The sequence below is a fragment of the Aspergillus pseudoviridinutans genome (genome assembly GCF_018340605.1).
Source record: "Aspergillus pseudoviridinutans IFM 55266 DNA, scaffold_1, whole genome shotgun sequence".
In the NCBI taxonomy this organism is placed as follows: Eukaryota; Fungi; Ascomycota; class Eurotiomycetes; order Eurotiales; family Aspergillaceae; genus Aspergillus; species Aspergillus pseudoviridinutans.
In genome coordinates this window covers 1,413,824-1,434,217 of record NW_025091281.1, presented here as the reverse complement: position 1 = coordinate 1,434,217, position 20,394 = coordinate 1,413,824, and the positions used below count along the sequence as shown (strand labels likewise).

Below are 20,394 nucleotides of genomic sequence, written 5' to 3'. Positions count from 1 at the left end.
ACTAGAGAGCATCGCCCAGGTAACAAGCCGCAGGGCCATTGCCCGGAGACCCAGTTTGGCCTGCTCACTCCAAGGCGGTTTACGTCCTCTCCGCGAGCCCAACTCCAGCAGTCAGACCTCAAATCGTTCGGGCGAATCATTTCAAATGGCTCTCTTATCGTCACTGGGAAATGGTTTGATCTGTGCGAGTTGGTCGCACAGGCAAGTCAGTGCATGCAGCAGTGTATGGTCATGGTGTACAGGGTGCTACAAGCACTGCGTGCATTATCACCACCTGGATAGCGCTCGCATTGGTCTGCGGACTCTGTCATACATGGAGATAGGTACTGAGTACGCCTGGAGCTCTGTGAGAATTTTTGGTGGCACAGGTCGGAAAAATGGAAATAAGGACGGAGCCAATCGCAACAGAGTGCTTAAGGTGATTTCAAATACTCTACGCTACCTAGCTCTTGAAACGGGAACGGCCTCAGAAGCATGCTTGTGCGACGTACTCTGTTGTACGTCGATAGTGCTAGCTCAGGCTAACATACGCTGAGAGCTGAACGAAAAGAACTCATCCAATTTAGACCTTCAAGACGAATCATGCTCAAGAATATGCTAATATAACAGACATGGATATCAGTACAGTAGGGCCGGGCCCTGTAGGATTTTGTATATCATTTTCACATACTCGGGTCGCCTAGCTCGGCGTTTAACCGGTGACCTTGAAGATGGCCTCGGCCAGTCTCTTGACGTTGCCCGAGGTGATACCGGCGACCGAGATACGACCGTCCTTGGTAGCATAAACGGAGTGCTAAGGTCATGTCAGTGAGCTGGGTCAAATTTGCGATACCATGGATGCTTACCTCCTTGGCCAGAACTTCCATCTGCTCAGGCTTCAAGCCAGTGTAGGCGAACATGCCAATCTATCACAAATCAGCATTGATTCATTCTTGAGAACATAAAGAACAGTTTTCTCACCTGGCTAGTGATGTGCGACCAGTCGTGCTTGCTGCCAAGGTCCTCCAGGTTCTTCTTGAGGAGAGCACGCATCTCAATGATACGGTCGGCCATGCCCTTGACCTCGCCCAGCCACTGCTGGTTGAGCTCGGGGTCATTCATAATGGTAGAGGCGATGCGGGCACCGTGGACAGGAGGGTTGGAGTAGAAGGGACGGATGAGGATCTTAACCTGCGAGTCGACACGCTTCTTCTCCTCGGCAGATTCACAGACGAGAGAGAAAGCGCCAACACGTTCGCCGTAGAGACCCTGTTAGTTCAACATAATCAGTCCCTGAATTGTTTTCACGAGATCGAGCAGCCTGAGCTTACCATGTTCTTGGCGAAACTCTGGCACAGGGCAATGTTGTGACCCTCCTTGACGAAATGTCTAGGGGCGAAAGCATCACGGTCGGCGTTACCACTGGCAAAGCCCTGGTAGGCCATATCGAAGAAAGCAAAGTGACCCTTCTCCTTCATGACATCGCTAATCTGGCGCCACTGATCCTGGGTGGGATCAACACCGGTGGGGTTGTGAGCGCAGGCGTGCAACAGAATGATGCTGTTGTTGGGAGCGGCCTTGATGTCAGCGATGAGGCCCTCGAAGTCAAGGCCAATAGTGTCCTTGTTGTAGTAACGGTAGGACGCAACCTCCATTCCCGAGTCCTTGAAGACGGCGGCATGGTTGGCCCAGCTGGGAGTGGGAAGGTAGATCTTCTTAGCGTGAGGGTAGAAGCGCTGCAGGAAAGCACCTCCGATTCTCAAAGCACCGGTACCGGAAATGGTTTGAGTGATGACGAGACGGTCCTCCTTGATGACGGCGGAGTCGCTGCCATAGGCCAGCTCCGCAGCAGCCTTGGTGAAGGAAGGAATACCAGTGATACCGGCGTATTCTTTGTCGAGACGCGACGCAACGACCTTGTCTTCGGCAGCGCGAACGGAGGGCAGAACATATGGCTTGCCCTTGTCATCACCTATTCATTCCAAATATAGAAAATCAGTCGTTGCACGCAGCAATTGGCGTCATTTAAGCAATTCAAGAAATGAATAGTACGTACGGTAAGCACCAACACCAAGGTTGATCTTCTCCTTGAACGTATCGGCCTTGAATGCCTCGGTAATACCAAGGATAGCGTCCTGGAATCATCCCATTACGTTAACAATGACCCACAGAGCGACTTTCCGGACAATAGAGTGTATTACCGGAGGACCCTGAGGGACATTGGACCAGGCAGAGGCATGTCTAGCACCGACGACTACGGTGCGCATGCTCGCCTCGCGCGAAGCAGCCTGGCGGCTGGCGACTMTGAGAGTGGACAACATTGCGGTGTCAAGGGCGCTAATTCAGAAATCTAAGATGTAGAACTAGAAGCTCAAGATGTCCTCGAGGGAGGAGTGGTGGAAGAATCAAGGAGACAAGCAGGGGAGAAGGAGAAAGGTCAAAAAGGACACCGATTGGAGATCAGTCCTAATAAGAGTCGGAGATACAGCGGGTGAGTTTGTGTATTTTTTTGACTCATGTGAATAACCATAGGGAAATTCCGGGGAGAAAAGCGGCCGGTTCGGATTGGTCACTTTCTCCGCATCGCGGTTAAATTGGGTCCTGCTTGAGGTACCTTACTTTGTTACCTAGGTTCTCCGGTACTGGTACCTCCTGTTTAAGGGCATTGGGACTCCTAAACATGACTACGAAGAGGTAAACACAATGGCCTAGCTAATTGTCATGGAAATGTCTGATTTTTTAAGTATTGTTGTTGTCTGATCTGTCCCTGTACCAGGCAGTCACGTGACTCGATTGGATATCCTTGTTTCTAAACAAGGGACCGAATGCTTCGGGAGATATATAAAACAAAAATGGCAGTCGGGATTCTCTCTTGTCAGCGGAAGATCTCGTAGACCCATCTTACGTGACACCATGAACGAAGATGAGCCTTGATGGAACTAGCAAAATAACAAATTCTTGATATCGAAGTGTCTATAATAATGGTGATATCCATCAGTCATGGTGCCATCTCCTCACCTCGATTCCCGGTGCCCGCCCTCCGGTGAACTGATTGAGCATGTCGGCCCACTGGCTGGAGCCTGAGGCACTACTTGACTGGCCGGACCTGCTTGTGTTTCCCCTCACGAGAATTGGGGTAAATGGAGTTGCTCACACTTATCTAGACCTTAGAGAAGCTGCAAGTTACAAGCCACAACTGATGTCTACTCCGTACTGATACTCTGTTTTGCGACATACTCCGCTGCGGGTGGAATTATTTCTTTTTTCGGAACGTACTTCATATTGCTCTTCTACAGCGTACGCGGGTCAGACCAGTCAACAGCTAGAAGAGCGAGGAGGACTGCCGAGCTGCTGTCGAGGGTCGGTAAAATTCCACCCTCAAAAGCCAGACCATCAATCGGGATGTTGCACCACTCCTGAGGAGATCCAGATCTATCCAGATAGGGCTGATACTTGTAAGTTGAGCTATGTGATATTGCAAGCGCGTACGTATTTAGGACCGTCTTCCCATGACAAACGTAGTACACCAACTTTCTTAAACACCTTAACAGATATTGAATCAATGAACAGTATTATCAGAAACGAGCAAATCGTGGCGTACGAGGAATCCTCTGGTCTTATGAGCTTCATGGTATATTCAGGTGGCCTATCGATGCTAAACCCATACATCAACCATCATTAAGAATTGCATATGATACTAGAAAGCGGGCGAGTATCCAAGACTCATCCCAACCTCACACCAGCTTGACGGTTTTTCCGAGCCGTGGCCCCCATAGCATTGGTCATGCCAGTGTGTTGGCTGCTGTCTAAAGCGCTCATGGCTTCGCGCTTCTTCTCCTCTTCAATCTTCTTCAACCGTTTCTCAGTCTTCATCCTACCGCTGCCCTTGCCGTGGAACTGGTGACTAAGATGCTTGAAAGCTTCCTTTTGGTTCATCAAGCGACCAAATTCGTCAACGTACTTGAGCTGTACGTCGGGCTTGTATTCACGGTTGAAGACTTCCGCCATGTGCCGTGCATCTTGCTGGTCACGTTGCTTGTTCTCCCACCGCGCGTATTCTTCACGCTCGCGGGCCGACATCCGATCGAGTTTACCGGAGGCTCGGTCCCGTTCACGCTGTTGCCGAGCCCGTTTCTCGGCCTCCGTTTCAAGATGAGTCTTGTCGTGCAGGAAACGCTGGCGAGCCCGCAGGAGCGCGTTGTGCTCAACAGCATCGGAGGGTTTGACCAGTCCGCGCTGCTTGAGCATATTCAATGTGGCACCAAGCCCTTGATCCAATGTAGTTTCTTCCTCCAGCCCAGTTCCGGAGATTTGCTGGAGCTGAGATTCTTCCCTCTTGATGCGTTCCTTGAGATCTTCTTCATCTTCAATATCATTGTACGAACGCTCCATATCCACATCAGCGTCATCGTCGGCCGGTTCTTCCTTGATACTCTCGGCCGGTTCTTCCTTGACACTCTCGGCAGGTGTAGTTGTTCGTCGTCTCTCGCGGCGCTCTGGAAGGGTCGGCTTCTGAAGATTGGAAACAAATTCTGATGTCTCATCTAGGACCAAGCCAGGCTCTTCAGTCTCTTCATTCTCCGCCTCCATTGGCGTTTGCGACTCCTCTCTGAGCTGTCGTGCGATATCCTCGGGGCGCACTTTCTGCCGCTTTTTGAACGCGGCCCTTCTCTGGCGCGTAAGAGAGGCTTGTAAATCGTCATCGTCGACAAAAGATACGTTCTCACTGCTCTCCCATTTTCGAGGAGCTGGCGCGGGCACTCCGTTGCTGGCATCGACTTCCATAGCCCCGTTCTGCGTCGACTCAGTTGTAGGAAATATATCATCTTCGTCAATCACTCTCTGTCTGGTCGCCTTGACCTTCTTTTTCTTCGGCTTCTTGATTTTGATCTCGCTCACATCCATGTAATCAGAAACTGGAGTCGTCTCAATCGCACCAAGGTCGAGGCTGACAAGATTCTGCTTGAGCCTGTCAGATACCTCTTGTCGCTTGGCCTCTCGTTCTTCAACTGTAGACCCTTGAGAGTCAAGCGTGAAGCGTTTCCGCTTCTTGCCTTCAATCTCTTCGTCGTATTGCGCGAGTATGCCGGTATTCTCTTCGGTAGGATCGTAAACAGGTTTCCGCTTTTTTAATTCCAGCCTTTCCGCCACCTTCTCCTTTTCTCTGAGACTGACGTCCTCCAGCTCATCGCCCTCCTCCTCGTTCTCATCTATAGTCGTATCTTTGAGGGTAAGAACATGTTCTTCTCCTTCTTCGAACTCGCCAACCTCATGCCCAACTTTCAGCCCAGCCAGATCCGCCGTGGAGTATTCCGCAGCACGTTCACGCTCCTCTAGTTCTCGAGCGAGTTTGAGGGCGCGTTCCTTTTCGATCTTCTTCTGTCGCTTCTTCGCCTGCAGCAACCAGGCCTTCGTGTCCATATCCACATCGCCAGACTCTCCTAGCGTAGGGCCTTCGAGCATCCGATCGCGCTGAGCAGCATCACGAGCCTTCTTGATCGCAGCATTTTTAGCCTCTCGTCTCCGTTTCGCCTCAGCCTCCTCTTGAAGTTTCTTCCAGTTCTCCGAAGCAAGCGCTTGCCGCGATTCGAGAGTGCTTCCGAGATCTTCTTCAGATGCAGAGCCCTCTCTTGTTTCTTTAAACACCGGACCAGAGGTGGCGTCAGCACCAGGGACGGGGAGGGGTTTGAGCCCAAGGGCGACTCGGATTTTGTTGTTCTGCTCAATGGAAAGAGCGTCCGCCATCCTGGACGATGTAAAAATCAAGTAGTATCAGACTCAGCCAGGAAGTGTGTTGGTGATGTCAGGTCTCGCAGACTGGCATGGATGGTCGGCTTGACTGTTGATAGATTGCCTCCAACCTCCAACCGCAGGCCTTGAGTTCCATTGCCATTACATAATCACGTCCAGTCTCGGTAAGGCTTAGCGCAGCAAAATCTTAGCGCGCACTTGGCGCCAACATAAAAGGCCAGGATTTTTCCAAGCCTTCTCTTCTCTTTTTCTTCTTTTCCTCACCAATTGAACATACACGGATCTGTGTCCAGCGATCCTGAGCATGGAGCTGTTCCTCTTCACGGAGGGGCTGCCTCTGTGTCTCGGTTGATTGCTGGACAGTTCGACGACTTAAGGAGCCATCCCCTCGTGGATGGTTTTTATTTCCGGTCGACAGATCTCAGATCGAATGCTGGCATTAGGTATCACTCGGTCTTGAGCTCCCGCATAGGTGAGCTCGGCTGAGGGCCTAGTAGCTAGCGGCGTCATATTCCTGATCCCTTTACCGATTTGGCCGTCGGCTTGTGAGGTTGGGGAAAAACCATGACTAGCCAACATACCTTTTCCTATATCTTTTTTTTATAGCGCAGTATTTGTAGGATCTGTGTAGATTGAATGAACCACAAGCGATGGTCTCGTAGATACCTACGAAACTGGCCTCGCCTGGATCGTATATCGCGATATACTCTGTCCATTCCAGAAACTGGCTGGTTGAAGCGTTCGCGCATTCTACAATCACATACATACATTCGTCCCATTATCGCCATCGGCATTTACAGCAGCTTTAGATGCCCCGTTACTTGATCCACCACACTCTTTGGTCCCAAAACTCCAAGTACCGTCCTGCTTCCGCTGGCGATCTGTGTCCGCCCAGCATCCTGGATCACGCGAGCGCAGAGACCCAAGCTCATCGCCTGTGCTTGCAGCAACTGTAATTCCTCCTCCGACTTTGTCTGTAATGCGATCTTTGCTTGTCCCTGTTGTTCCCATCTCCGCAGGATAGGTGACTGCGGGTTATGCGCAATGAGGTATTTGTAGCAGGCGAGCGTTGCATGCGAGCACTGAGCGGCTATTTTGCCTATGTTAAGCGTGTCGTGTTAGCTGTATTCACTTCGACAACTCATGCGCTGGATCTCAAAAGCCCAGCCTAGGAAGGGAAGCATAAGGAAAGGATTTACCCTTGGTCATGCCCAGGTCCGTCCTCACAACCAGCACAAGCTTCACTTCCTCGTCGTTGTTGTCGAAATTGGCCAGCTCGCCACCATCGCCTTCCTCCTCGCTATCATCTTCGTAGTCTTCGTCCTCTTCGTCGGAGGAATGCTGCGGAACCTTCACATTGTAGCTGTTGGGCCAGCCTTCCTTCTCTTTTGCCGAGGAAAATAATCCCAATGAGGCGCCCTGTCCAATAAAATAACCAGTGATGCCAGCGAGAATAGCCGTAGCTATCACGTATGCTGTGGTGGAAGGAGGAATCCGGTCTAACTCGGCCATCTTTTTTATTTTTGGAAGTGCAAGAGTGGAAGAAGCTGTTCGGGTATTTTCCATCAATGTTCTAGCTGGTCCTAGTGGTAAACTAAGATCCGATCTGAGCTCGGGCAGCCGCCACAGCTCTTCTCGATCAGTCAACTACTTCCATACGGTACCTTCAAAGTCGACATATTTTAAAACAATCTATCCCACGATCTAAAGGCATGTAATAAAGTTCTCTAATCGAGATCCCATTTAAAGCAAATAGTAATGAATCGATGACATTTCCCCTCCACCTAACCAGCTTTAACCATCAGCATAGCACAAAGGAAGCTGGAGGCTGTTGAAATGCACCGACAAGATCCAAAGCAGCATAACCAAGATTATAATTTCCCAGAAGACACTGCTATTGCATTATATATACATTCCCGACAGTGCTGAGATTAGAGAACATCACCGTCATCTTCTAGTTAGGGCGAGGTCCCGTGTTGCCCATTCGGCGGCTCCTGTTTGGGATTAGCTAAACCAGAACAATGGTGAGAAAAGGAAGAATTGATACTTACATCAGGGTTCGACTAGCAAAGCTGATGAAGATCATGAAGAGCCAACTGGGGATAACGCTGAAACCGTGGATGATATAACCCACGGGAACAAGAAGGTTGTTCTGGGCTAACCAGCCGTCCGTTGGGTGGAGGGCACCTTCGTAAGCGGGTTCCTTTTTGTAGGTCTTCTCGGAATGAACCTTGTAGATGTCCTGGGCCGTCACAGTGGTCGTGTTCAGATACACGATGTGGAGAGGCGTCGCAGCACGACCCTCGCCAAGCTGAGCTTGAGGAACCTCGAAGTACCAAACGGACGGGGCGCCTGCAGACCATGTGGAGCACAGGAGCTGGTCCGATTCGCAGTTCAGATAACCAAGATTAGGGGAGGTAGGGTCTGCKGAGAACAGGAGGAGAGATTCCTTCAAAGTAAAGATGATTAGCCATAGGTTCTCAGGGTACTCGCATCTTCCACTACCCCTGTCTGAGGTCCTTACATTGAAAGCTTTGTCCGCGTTTCCGCAACGACCGAAACATGTCTTGTTACCGCCAGTAATGTACAGCAGCCAGTCTTGGGGCTCGGAAGATGGCTCCAAGTTAGACTGCCAGTTGCCCATATTAAAAGGGGTGACCGTAACAGCCTTCTGTTGGACCTTCTGCTCGACGACCTTATCGACCGTAGGAACGACAGGAGTCGCAGTTGGCAGGTAAGACTTGGCCTTGTTGAACCATCCCTGAACACGATCCGCAAGGGGAACCTGTTCTTGCGCCGCAGCAAGGGCTGGGAGGATAACGAGAACTTGAATGAATCGCATGGTGCAGCTAGCAGTCATGACGCGTGTCAGCAACAGTCGGAAGACGTGCTACCTATAGAGCATCCTCTATTTTGAAATCAAACGAACCTGAACTGGTTACAATGACGATAAGCGCACTTTGGGATTGAATGGACGGTTTGAAAGGCCAAAGTACGGACAGCAGGTAGCTAGGAAGGCGGGCTCCTGAGTTGTGAAGGAAGTGAAACAGCCACGATGGATGAAAGTGACTTAGTCTCCGCGATTGGCGACAGCTGGCCTAAGCGTCGGGAGAGCCAACTTATCAATGTTAGCGGGGGACCAGCTTTCCGGAGCAGTTAACTAGATGGTGTAAAGCGCAAAAGATTTGATTTGGTTGACGAAATGTTTAATGGCATCATTTATTGTGCCAGATATAAAGTCAGACCAACTGGAAAAAGATGTCTTTACATCACTGTCGCAAGAACTTTCCTGTTTGTTTATATAATGTTTTAGGGATGCCATTATGTCACCCTGATATAGTTCGCTTCTTTCGATCCTACCAACAAGATCGTCTCTTTCTCGACGTTCATGACCCAGCAGGAGTTTGAGACGGTAATGACTTTCAACACAGGAGTCGCTGGATATCTGGGCTAGATTCTTAGGAAAGCTCCAGATCGAAGGAGTCTGATGTTCTCCCTTGTACCTGATGACTTCTTTCATCTTTTGAATCTGCTGAGCCGATGTCGATTGGACGTGGCTTCCAAAAATGGCAGCGTTCAGCTCATGTAGTAGCTTCTCCTTAAGTTCTCGCAATAGAACTGCATTGATTGCCTCGTCCTCACAAAACCTTTGTGTCTCAGAGGGGCCTTCTAGCCATTGACATTGCATCTCAGAATCATAGTTTTTATCAGACGCATCCCGTATCCACCACAGAGTCAAAAGTATTGATCTGCACCAGACTATCATCTAAGGATCCATCGACAAATACGGAGATGTGGTGTCGTCTTCTTCCCACTTCAGCCCCGATGGCCTGGTGGCTCATGGTAGCGACCTTGATGGGCCACAGCTTTGGTGCTGCGCTAGGAAGAGGAGCGGATTCCTTGATTCCTCATGGTGAGTGGCTACGTTATACCCATCAGATATATGCCAATGCTTTATGTAGCTCACAAACATTCTCAAGCCACTTCGACTCTATTGAACGGGGCTCCTTCACAAGAGTCGCGCAACACTACAAATACCTCGTCATTCCAAGGCGACTTCCCTATCTGTACCGATTTCAATGGTCCAATAGCGCCTTTTTGTCTCCCTAAGGATGGTGCAGATGTTACAGTTGACGCGACGTACTATGTCACATGGAATGCCGACTTCTACCCTCTGAACGCGACGATCACAATCGAGTTGAGATACGCAAACTCTTCTCAGGGAGAGTCGGCATTCACGTCTGAGAAGACTGATAACAGTTACGGCTACATTTCGCTTCCTATGCAGAAGGAATGGCTCCAAGGAAAGCCTTTCAATGCTCTGACACTCTATATCATCGAGCTGGACCCTACGTCGGGTAGCCGAGCTAGTGCCCGGCAAGGCCCAACTGTCATACTCCATCCTAAGCCGATTGAACACTACAAGCCTTCCCCTCAGATACCCTTTAACAGGACGGCTCTGTATATCGGACTTCCAGTAAGCCTTGGTGTCGTCATTGCTGTTGTTGCGGGCCTGGCTTTTGGCATGCGTAAAAGCAGGAGGACTGGACTGAGAGACGTCGTGAGTGCCCGAGGAAGGGGCTACGGAATTGGGAAATCCAAGAACCAACGTCTTGGGAACAAAAGGGGGATTAATGGGCCGGATTCTTTTGCAGCCTTGAATAAATACAGAGAGGACTCTGGTGAAGGGTTCTCCGAATTCGAGGGTGCGGAGAAGTCTCACGGACTCGAGCGCAGCGGCAGCTTTGCGTGTAGACAAGAGGTGTCAAGGCTGAAGACATGGAGCAGTTGAAGGGGACTCGAGTTCTCCCTATTCCGCCTTGTATAGGGAGGGCAATGGGTAGCAAGAGGTGTCGTATCTTCATTTACCTTCGTCTTGACTGTACGGTTCTGAAAGGATTTGTTCACTTTGATGCCTCACAGTAGTTTTCAAGGGACTCAGGTTCGAAAGTTTTATCAAGCGATGGCTGGCGTATTTTTACCGGGCAGGGCTGATTCTGTCGCTGTGTTGCTTGAACGGGTGATTATTGTATGACAATACTTTGTCTCTTCATCCTGCTCATCATGCACATCTACAAGGACAGTGAGAACTCCAACTACCTCTCTATTTGTGACAGGTGGCATTCAGATGGTCATATGCAACAGTAGAAAATATGATGGCTTCATGATACATGAAACAAATGGTGTAGTGCGGTCTCGGCCAAGTAGGAGAATCCTCTAAAGTACTGCATGCTTTGTCCAGTTTGCAGACTGCAGCCGCGAATAGATACTCTTTCAGTGGATCTCGGTATCTATGAGGGAGAATAATGACTGTGAAATAAGAGTCTCTGAAGTCTGTACTGTATACATCTCTACATCGAGGTCCTGAATCTCTGTGATTATCAATTATTTCTCTTCTAGATTGTTTTTTCTTTTTGTTTTTTGCCTAAATGGAAGTTCGATGCTTGGTCAGAATGAATTCCTGTAACCTTTGTTCGCTCGCAGCCGAAACCCTCCAATCATGCTGTTCTCAGTTCAAATTACCTAGGCCGATGTCGGGCTAGGCACTCCGCACCTCGACTTGCTGCTCTTCAGTACGAACATTATTTCCTTTCCACACACCAGGAAATCAAACAGATGATGTTAATTCAACATGAGGCTAATTTCTGCCGAATAGATGATCCATCGCTTCAGTCAAGAGACATGTGGCGACATACGTACATTCCGTCCAAGGCTTGCCTCTTATGTACCTTGTCGATAAGCTGATTTGCGAGCAATAATATTACCACCAAGTAATGAGTAATCAATGGGGAAAGATCTTCGACTGATGGAGCAATCAGGATTCCGGTTGCGCTGGGAGAAGCAAAATGCAGAAAAGCATTGGTCTGGCGGAGAAAATCCCCACACAAGACCATATTCAGGATCTCAGATAACCACAGATATCATACTAACGGAGTATACGGAGTAGTCGTTTTGAGTTCTCTCCAAGCTCGGCCCTGTAAAATTTTCTTCGTTGCCGCTCAAAGTGCCCAGCGAGTCCGAGTCCGCTTCCCCCTCCGAGTCATAGTCCTTTGCAGACCGCCCGCCTCATAGACTCCACCCACTTTCTCTCTTCAGCGTATGACTCTTACCTCCTACTACACATATAAACCCTGAAATTCTTTGAACATCACCAGTGTCAGTCTCTTGATTTCCATCCCATTGCACTTATTGTCAATTGTTACCTAACCTTCGATCCGTTATACAGCCAGTCTCGTTCACTCCGACATTGTAATAGAAATCACCCCGCTCTCAATCTACAAGATGTGCCCCGGTGCAGACAATGAGCCCAATGGGCACACCAACGGCGCCAATGGCACCGGTATTTTTCACCTGGACACAGAAATATCGTGCCTGATCCGGACTAATCTTCCTTCTCCCCAGATGCTCACCCCGGCTTCACTGCCGTCGAGACCCGTCAAAACCCTCACCCTTCGGCTTCTCGCAACCCTTACGGCCACAACGTCGGCGTGACCGACTTCCTGAGCAATGTCTCTCGTTTCAAGATCATTGAGAGTACCCTTCGTGAAGGTGAACAGTTCGCCAACGCCTTCTTTGACACCGAGAAGAAGATTGAAATTGCCAAGGCTCTGGATGACTTTGGTGTTGACTACGTGAGTCATAGCCAGCTGGAGTCGACATGTTGCTGGGAGACGTGTATTGACCAAGACGTGCAATATAGATTGAGCTCACCAGTCCCTGTGCTTCCGAGCAGTCAAGAAAGGACTGCGAGGCGATCTGCAAGCTTGGCCTGAAGGCCAAGGTACGTTCGCTACCCTGAATCCGGATCTCAACTCGCATTAGTTCTAAAGTGTCATTGTCACAGATCCTCACACACATCAGATGTCACATGGACGACGCCAGGGTTGCCGTCGAGACTGGTGTTGACGGAGTGTAAGTGGGCCTACCATGATTGATAATCATGGCTGAAATCTCACTTTCTCAATACAGTGACGTCGTTATCGGAACCTCATCCTATCTCCGGGACCACTCCCACGGCAAAGACATGACCTATATCAAGAACACCGCTATTGAAGTCATCGAATTTGTCAAGTCCAAGGGCATTGAGATCCGGTTCTCCAGCGAGGATTCGTTCCGTTCTGACCTCGTTGACCTCCTGTCCATTTACTCCGCTGTCGACAAGGTCGGCGTTAACCGTGTTGGTATCGCCGACACTGTCGGTTGCGCTTCTCCCCGCCAGGTTTACGAACTCGTCCGTGTTTTGAGAGGTGTTGTTAGCTGTGACATTGAAACTCACTTCCACAATGACACCGGGTGTGCCATCGCCAACGCTTACTGCGCCTTGGAGGCTGGTGCCACTCACATTGATACCTCTGTCCTTGGTATCGGTGAGCGTAACGGTATCACTCCCCTTGGTGGTCTCATGGCTCGTATGATGGTGGCCGACCCCGAGTACGTCAAGGGCAAGTACAAGCTCGAGAAGCTCAAGGACATTGAGGATCTTGTTGCCGCTGCCGTTGAAGTCAACATTCCCTTCAACAACTACATCACTGGTTTCTGCGCTTTCACCCACAAGGCCGGTATCCACGCCAAGGCCATCCTCAACAACCCCAGCACATACGAGATTATCAACCCTGCCGATTTCGGTATGACCAGATACGTTCACTTCGCTTCGCGCTTGACGGGCTGGAACGCTATCAAGTCTCGTGCTCAGCAGCTCAAGATTGAGATGAGCGATGCTCAGTACAAGGAGTGCACTGCCAAGATCAAGGCTCTTGCTGATATCCGTCCCATTGCCGTTGATGACGCTGACAGCATCATCCGTGCCTACTACCGCAACCTCAAGTCAGGCGAGAACAAGCCTCTTCTTGACCTCACAGCTGAAGAGCAAGCTCAATTCGCTGCCAAGGAGAAGGAGCTTGCTGGCTCTGGTGTTATTGCTTAAGCAATACGCCATTGTATTCCACATTGTGTGATTCGATCTTTCTAGGTTGAATCCACCTGTCCACTTGTTTAGAATTTTGACTCCCTGTTTCTCTCAGCGTTTCACCACAGGGAAGCTCTGGATTTTCTCCCGTCATGATCTGATGTTTTTTTTCTTCTTTTGGTATGTCACGGTGTGTATTGGGATGTTCATATTTACGCAGGGTTTTCAAAAGTCTTCCTTTGTCCCTCAAAAAAGAAAGGGAGATTGGTGTTAAGGAGAGCGTTTGTTCTCTAAGCTGTATATAGCTAGCAGGCCTTTTCAAGGTCAAATGCATTATCATTTCTAGTGCCATCCTTTTGTTGATAGTAAGATTGTCAAGCTTACATGGTAGGGAAAGCCCCCTCTAGTGCCATTCCATGTTGATGCTCTCTTATTAATACTGGCAATAGCTAGGTTGCCATTGCCCGTGCACTTTTCCACAATCTGTGAGTGGCGGAAAATTTCAGGTCGATCGCGGTTGCTCGATTCAAAGTGATGATTGATGTTGCATTTGGCATTACCTGGCATGATTAACATGTGGAAGATGAACCGAGGCAGCTTCGACCGGCGCTCTTCTTAGTCTCCGCAGTCAACTTCCCGGAATCTCCGATTTAGCCACGCTCTCCTCCAGTTAGTTAATCCACCATCGTCATCACTTACCTAGAGGTGACCTATCCTCATCCACTCTCTTCTGGTTCCTAAAAAGTCTGAAAAATGGCTTCCTCGGTTCTTCCTGTTGCTTTGCAGAACAAACTGCTTGGCTACAGCAGGGCTCCCAATGCGCAGTTGGCTGCCTTGAACTTCGACCTGTAAGTGGACGAAACAACCCATCATTCCCGGTCCCCCGCCCATAGGGAGATCATGGAGTGACCGTTTCTGAGCATTGACATTCGAACTCTAACACGGTGGATACGCGAACTACAGACTCCGGAATATCATCTTTATCCTTTTTCTATTCCGTTATGTTCGCAAGACCTATTACTCTCTCCGCGGCTATGGCGTCATTGGCAGCATCCGTAATGTCTACGCTTCAATCCGACTGTTCTTCTATTCCGTATTCCTTCGTACCCCCGGGGTACGTGGCCAGGTCGACAAGCAGGTTTCAACGGCGATCGAGAATATCGAGAACAAACTAGTAGCCAGTGGCCCCGGTGTCACTAGGTATCTGACTCTGCCCAAGACAGGGTGGACGCCCGAGCAGATTCGCGCCGAACTCGATAAACTGGCGAACATGGAGCATACCCGCTGGGAGGACGGACGGGTCAGTGGAGCTGTCTACCATGGTGGCCAGGACCTGTTGAAGCTTCAAACGGAGGCCTTTGGGCAGTTTGGCGTCGCAAATCCCATCCACCCAGATGTTTTCCCTGGCGTTCGCAAGATGGAGGCAGAAGTTGTTGCCATGGTAAGTTTTCGCGGTTGTTTGGTGACGTGCTTGTTTAATATGGAGTGTTTGTAGGTTCTCGCCTTGTTTAATGCTCCTTCGGATGGCGCCGGTGTGACGACCGGCGGAGGTACCGAAAGTATTCTTATGGCCTGCTTGGCGGCTAGACAGAAGGCATTCACTGAACGAAATGTGAAGGAACCTGAAATGTGAGTCTTGCCCTATGCTTCGGACTGCTGAGTGGATTGAGTTGCTAACATTCACGTAGAATTATTCCAGATACGGCCCATGCTGCATTCTACAAGGCTTGCAATTACTTTGGAATGAAGCTTCATCGCGTTCCCTGCCCAGCTCCGGAGTACAAGGTCGATATTGCTGCTGTGCGGCGCCTAATCAATCCTAATACTGTTCTTCTGGTTGGCTCCGCGCCCAATTTCCCTCATGGAATTGTCGATAACATCCCTGCTCTATCCCGACTTGCGACTAAATACAAGATTCCTCTTCATGTCGACTGTTGTCTGGGCTCCTTCGTCATTGCATTCCTTAAGAAGGCCGGCTTTCCCTCCCCTTATGAGGAAGAAGGAGGGTTCGATTTCCGCCTTCCGGGCGTAACTAGTATTAGTGTGGACACACACAAGTACGGTTTTGCTCCCAAAGGCAATTCCGTGCTCCTTTACCGCAACAAGACATACCGCAGCTACCAGTACTTCATTTACCCTGATTGGTCCGGTGGTGTGTATGCATCTCCCTCCGTGGCAGGATCTCGCCCAGGTGCTCTGATCGCAGGCTGCTGGACCAGTCTGATGAGCGTTGGTGAGACTGGCTACATCAACAGCTGCCTTGAAATCATGGGCGCGGCGAAGAAGTTCGAAGCATCAATCAAAGAACATCCAGTTCTGTCCAAGAATCTCGGTATTGTCGGGAAGCCCATGGTCAGCGTGGTCGCGTTCGAGAGTCAAAATGGTGCCATTGATATCTACGACGTTGCCGATGGTCTGTCAGCCAAAGGCTGGCACCTAAATGCTCTCCAGTCTCCCCCCGCAATCCACGTGGCATTCACGATTCCGACAGCGTCTGCAGTCGAGAAGTTGACCACTGACTTGGTCGAGACGGTGGAGAAAGAGCTAGAGAAGGCCGAGGAGAGGAAGCGGCAGGGCAAGTCGTATGTGCTCAAGCGTGGCGACACGTCCGCACTGTATGGTGTTGCTGGCAGCATTCCCGATAAGAGCATTGTCAGCCGTCTTGCTGAAGGCTTCCTGGACACCCTGTATAAAGCCTAAAAGATTCATGCTTGATTGGACGGTTGCCATGGGTTTCACAAGTCACTCGAAACGTTGAATTGTTTCCTCACCTGTAAACTTCTCATCTTTGAGATATTGGGCTTTCGATTAAGTAGCTACGGCAGTGGCGTTTAAGGCGTTCAAGCAGGTTACTGTTTATACATTATATAATCATACAAATTGTTCTTCTCATCAGACCTTTGAAAATCAGTAACACAACACCAATACAATACAAAAAGCGGGGAAAGAAAAACAACCAATTTTGACATCCTGGTATAACAAATGCTGGCACAAGATATGTATAATACATGAATAGCTGAAAAGGACGAAACAGGGTTGGGTTGGCCATGTGAGCGAACATGGCCAAGTTTGAGAGGAAGTGTAGATGAGATACAACGTTTCCTTTGGTCGCAAAGGGCGTTCAAGCATCAGCACACTAGGCACCGGAGCTTCCATACAGAACGATTGCATCGAAGCATGTTGAAAACCATCGTCTCAAAGGCATCCACATATGCTTAGGAAATCGATACCATCACACGAAACAGCCGGAAACATCCCAGCGGACTCACATGGCCGAGAAACAAGAGCAACAAAGTTGGTAGTAAGGCACGCATTCTATGCTGACCTATTCTCGCTCCATTCTTCATTCGATGCCTTCTCGACATAGTATCCCGGATCCGGTCTCCGCTCAGCACGAACTTCTTCCTTTGTGAGCCGCCTGTCGACTTCTTGAACCTCAACAAGTTCCTTGACCTTCATGATCTGACCAGCTACCGACGACGATACAGGGTGGAAGACCGTCGCCATCCGCTTTTTGAGTCCGAGGGCCTTGAGGACGTCTGTTGTTCGTCGCGGGAGACCGATGGCGGAGCGGAGAAGGGTGACGCGGAAGTAGCTCATATTGATGGGTATATGAGTTTTCAGTTCGGGTCGTCGTTTTCGGAGTGCTCGGAAAGTGGAATCAATTGGCTTCTGTCTGTTGTCTTTGCTTGTAGTTGCGGCGTTCGGATATGAAGTGTAACAATGGCCTGGCGGAATTTTCTCTCAACGAAAGGCCCAGCAACTCAAGAAACGCAATGAACGGTCTATGCGACGAACGAATGAAGTCGTCAAATTGGCATAAAGTGTCTTACGCTCCACGCCCGCTCAATTAACTCGATTAGCTTGATATCTATTGTCCGCAAAATAGCGGGATTTTCTTTTGCTGATATGGTCGGTCAGCCAGGCGGAGAGTCACGTGTATTATGTTCTGCCAGTGTCCCAAGCGGCGGGCCGGTGGAATTCACGGCGAAGCTTGACCTGTGTAGCTTAGGTGTACTCTCCGTCATTTGCATTCACCAAAGCACGGTGTCTAGCTTATGGGCTGCTGCTGGGAATTGCGTCCAGCAATCAGCAATCTGGGTATGGAAACCGAAACAGGAGCTGTGGATTCCATAATCTAAGATTCGGCTCGAAACGGTCCACTTCCCTTCGGATAGACGCCCTGCGATAGGAACGCTGCGCGCTTTATCCTTCGCTACGTTTGTCTCGGGCTCTGTATTTGGTCTGTCTCCTTTTGTATTGGACTTACCATTCTTCTGAGGTTGCTCAATCTCACATACCAAGGCGACATTCGGTCCGATTAACGCGCTGCTCTATCTTTCCAACGCCCGCCAGGAGCAAAACATCGCCTGGGGGCGCACTCGGACATTGATAATAACTCCTCAATTACGTGTTTGGCAACATGGCGCGAGAAGGAGACTCAGACAGCACGTTGGCCATGCCCCGGCTAGACGAAATATTGCGCCACCCTGAAGACCTGGATAAGATTGCCGGATTGAAAGCCGAATACTCGCGAAAGAAGGGAGCAGTTGACTCACAGCTCCGGGAAGGTCTCCGGCATCAATTGGAGACAGTCCAACGGAGTATCAATGCCTTGACCGAGGGCCAGCGACAGGTCACGAAGACGAGAGACGAACTTCAGACTATAGATAAACTGTGCGCGGAATCACAAACGAGCGTCGAGGACTTTTCACGGATTGATAGATTGGCTAAAGTACAGCGGAACTTCGAAGCAACCCTGATGATGAAGAAGGGTTTGGAGAACTTCAGTACAGATCTTGCTGAGGTCGAGGAGCTTTTGCGAGAGGATGACGAGGATCTTGAGAATCAGCCGAATTTGTTACGGGTGCACATGCAGATCTCGCGGTTGAGAGATTTTCGAGACGAGGCAATGGATCAGATTCGCAAGGCTCAGGATCCGAGCAGCGAAGCGACGTTGGCGGACTACTTCCAAGGCCTGGATTCTGTCATTGATTGGTTTGACGAGCATCTCGGAACCGCTTGTATGAATCTCATCCCGCTAGTGCAGTCAGACAACCGGAGTATGGTTGTTCGGCTGGGTGTGATTGTCATGACTGAGGAGAAGAATGACGCGACGGTGCGCGCTCTTCAGGAGGCACAAAAGGATCATCAGGACTTGGCAGGCCGGTTTAAGTCCATGAACATTGGTCCTAAAACCGTTCGCGGCTACAAAGAGAAACTCTTGCAAGCAATCGAGCTGTATGCGGAGAACCAGTTTCGGGAAACTAAGGAGGCGTTTTTAGGCGATCCTGAGAATCTGGATAAGAGCTTCAAGTGGTACTTCAATGACCTCTTTTCCGTTCAACAAGGCATGCAAGCGCTACTTCCGAAAAAGTGGAAGATTTACAAAACATATACGAATATTTATCACCGGATGATGCATGATTTTCTAATCGAACTCATCAATGACCCTGAGTTACCGGCAGACAACTTGCTTGCGATACTCCATTGGAGCGAAAAGTATTATAAGAAAATGAAAAAGCTCGGCTGGAAGCAATCTGAGCTCCAACCGAACATTCTTGACGACCGTGAGCCCGAGCTCATCCGACAGTGGCAAAATATCATTATCAGAGCTGTGGAGGAATGGATGGATCGTATCACCGAAACAGACAGGAAAGGGTTTGTTGAGCGCATTCCCGATTCCCTTGACACCAACGCAGAAGGATACTTCCGTACAAAAACCCTTCCAGATATGTGGCGTATGCTGCACGAACAGATTGTGGCTTCCGGTGCTTCCTCTCGAACAGATGTTGTTGAGGGCATCATTGATGCTATGTTCCGAGTGCTCAAGAGCCGCCAAACGAACTGGCAGATGCTCATTGACGAGGAATGTGGGAAATACAAGGCGGTGGGCGGCGACCAACTCGAAGGCCTCCAGCTACTGCAGGATTGGCTCATTGCCGTTGCCAACGATCAGATCGCCTGCATTGACGACAATGACGAGTCGGGACAGCTGGGATACTTGAGCAAATTCAAGCGTGATTTCGAGCCATCCGTGAATCCGAAGTATATGGCCTCACGAGCCATACCTGAACTCGACGCTCTGCGGGACGGCTATGTGGACTTGAGTACGTATTGTCTCACTCAGTTCGTCGAACTGGTCTTCGCTGTCGACTTCCGCACCACTATCCCAGACTTCCTCACGCAAAAATGGTATGGCGACTTCGCCATCAAGCGAATCACCTCAACCTTTGAGGACTACATGACAGATTACGCTGCCGTTCTCCATCCTTCCCTAACCGACATCCTGGTTGAAGAACTATCCGACGAACTTCTGATCCGATATCTATCATCGGTCCGCAACAAGGGTGTCAAGTTCAAGCGGCACGTCGACCCGTATACCGACAAGTTCAAGGACGACGTCCTTACAGTCTTTGCTTTCTTCCAGAAATACCCCGACTCATTTGCTTCGATCAAGCAGAAGTGGCGGCTGGTCGATTGGCTTCTCCGTTTGCTTGAAGCAGAGAAAGGTCCAGCTCTGGTTGCAGTTTACGAGGACTTCAAAACGGAATACTGGGATCTACAGTTGTCTTGGGTTGAAGCAGTGCTGAGGACTAGGGATGATTTCGAGAGAAGCATGATCAGCGCCATCAAAACCAAGGCGGCGGAATTGTCAATAGAGAGAGGAACAGAGACGCTCATGAGCCGCGTGCGGTAATGCTGTTGGTTTGCCAGGCTAAGTTGAAGGCATTGAAGGTGTTTGCTCTTTTCCCATT

At 49.8% G+C, this 20,394-nt stretch overlaps 9 protein-coding genes across 9 annotated transcripts; 4 read left to right on the top strand and 5 right to left on the bottom strand.

The window, feature by feature from the left end:
* Positions 1-691: 691 nt before the first annotated feature.
* On the bottom strand, positions 692-2,300 carry Asppvi_000514 (putative aspartate aminotransferase; the record flags this gene model as incomplete). The annotated part of the gene is made up of 6 exons (XM_043296823.1): positions 692-793; positions 846-905; positions 961-1,248; positions 1,311-1,951; positions 2,036-2,114; positions 2,181-2,300. 6 exons carry the CDS (start codon positions 2,298-2,300, stop codon positions 692-694), a joined length of 1,290 nt encoding a protein of 429 aa, XP_043152758.1.
* A 1,402-nt stretch (positions 2,301-3,702) lies between these two features.
* Asppvi_000513 (U4/U6-U5 snRNP complex subunit SNU66) lies at positions 3,703-5,724 on the bottom strand (the record flags this gene model as incomplete). The annotated part of the gene is made up of 1 exon (XM_043296822.1): positions 3,703-5,724. The coding sequence occupies one exon, from the start codon at positions 5,722-5,724 to the stop codon at positions 3,703-3,705; it is 2,022 nt and encodes a 673-aa protein (XP_043152757.1).
* Positions 5,725-6,524: 800 nt separating this feature from the next.
* On the bottom strand, positions 6,525-7,242 carry Asppvi_000512 (aminoacyl-tRNA hydrolase PTH2; the record flags this gene model as incomplete). Its single annotated transcript, XM_043296821.1, has 2 exons — positions 6,525-6,829; positions 6,930-7,242. 2 exons carry the CDS (start codon positions 7,240-7,242, stop codon positions 6,525-6,527), a joined length of 618 nt encoding a protein of 205 aa, XP_043152756.1.
* Positions 7,243-7,684: 442 nt separating this feature from the next.
* Asppvi_000511 (uncharacterized protein) lies at positions 7,685-8,590 on the bottom strand (the record flags this gene model as incomplete). Its single annotated transcript, XM_043296820.1, has 3 exons — positions 7,685-7,724; positions 7,782-8,179; positions 8,255-8,590. The coding sequence occupies 3 exons, from the start codon at positions 8,588-8,590 to the stop codon at positions 7,685-7,687; spliced, it is 774 nt and encodes a 257-aa protein (XP_043152755.1).
* Positions 8,591-9,522: 932 nt separating this feature from the next.
* Positions 9,523-10,522, top strand: Asppvi_000510 (DUF4448 domain-containing protein; the record flags this gene model as incomplete). Its single annotated transcript, XM_043296819.1, has 2 exons — positions 9,523-9,643; positions 9,711-10,522. 2 exons carry the CDS (start codon positions 9,523-9,525, stop codon positions 10,520-10,522), a joined length of 933 nt encoding a protein of 310 aa, XP_043152754.1.
* Positions 10,523-12,012: 1,490 nt separating this feature from the next.
* On the top strand, positions 12,013-13,654 carry hcsA (homocitrate synthase; the record flags this gene model as incomplete). The annotated part of the gene is made up of 5 exons (XM_043296818.1): positions 12,013-12,070; positions 12,133-12,362; positions 12,431-12,511; positions 12,575-12,642; positions 12,700-13,654. 5 exons carry the CDS (start codon positions 12,013-12,015, stop codon positions 13,652-13,654), a joined length of 1,392 nt encoding a protein of 463 aa, XP_043152753.1.
* A 735-nt stretch (positions 13,655-14,389) lies between these two features.
* Positions 14,390-16,336, top strand: Asppvi_000508 (sphinganine-1-phosphate aldolase DPL1; the record flags this gene model as incomplete). Its single annotated transcript, XM_043296817.1, has 4 exons — positions 14,390-14,484; positions 14,600-15,077; positions 15,132-15,265; positions 15,325-16,336. The coding sequence occupies 4 exons, from the start codon at positions 14,390-14,392 to the stop codon at positions 16,334-16,336; spliced, it is 1,719 nt and encodes a 572-aa protein (XP_043152752.1).
* A 615-nt stretch (positions 16,337-16,951) lies between these two features.
* Positions 16,952-17,236, bottom strand: Asppvi_000507 (mitochondrial 54S ribosomal protein uL30m; the record flags this gene model as incomplete). The annotated part of the gene is made up of 1 exon (XM_043296816.1): positions 16,952-17,236. One exon carries the CDS (start codon positions 17,234-17,236, stop codon positions 16,952-16,954), a length of 285 nt encoding a protein of 94 aa, XP_043152751.1.
* An 823-nt stretch (positions 17,237-18,059) lies between these two features.
* Asppvi_000506 (SNARE-binding exocyst subunit SEC6) lies at positions 18,060-20,336 on the top strand (the record flags this gene model as incomplete). Its single annotated transcript, XM_043296815.1, has 1 exon — positions 18,060-20,336. One exon carries the CDS (start codon positions 18,060-18,062, stop codon positions 20,334-20,336), a length of 2,277 nt encoding a protein of 758 aa, XP_043152750.1.
* Positions 20,337-20,394: the final 58 nt, after the last annotated feature.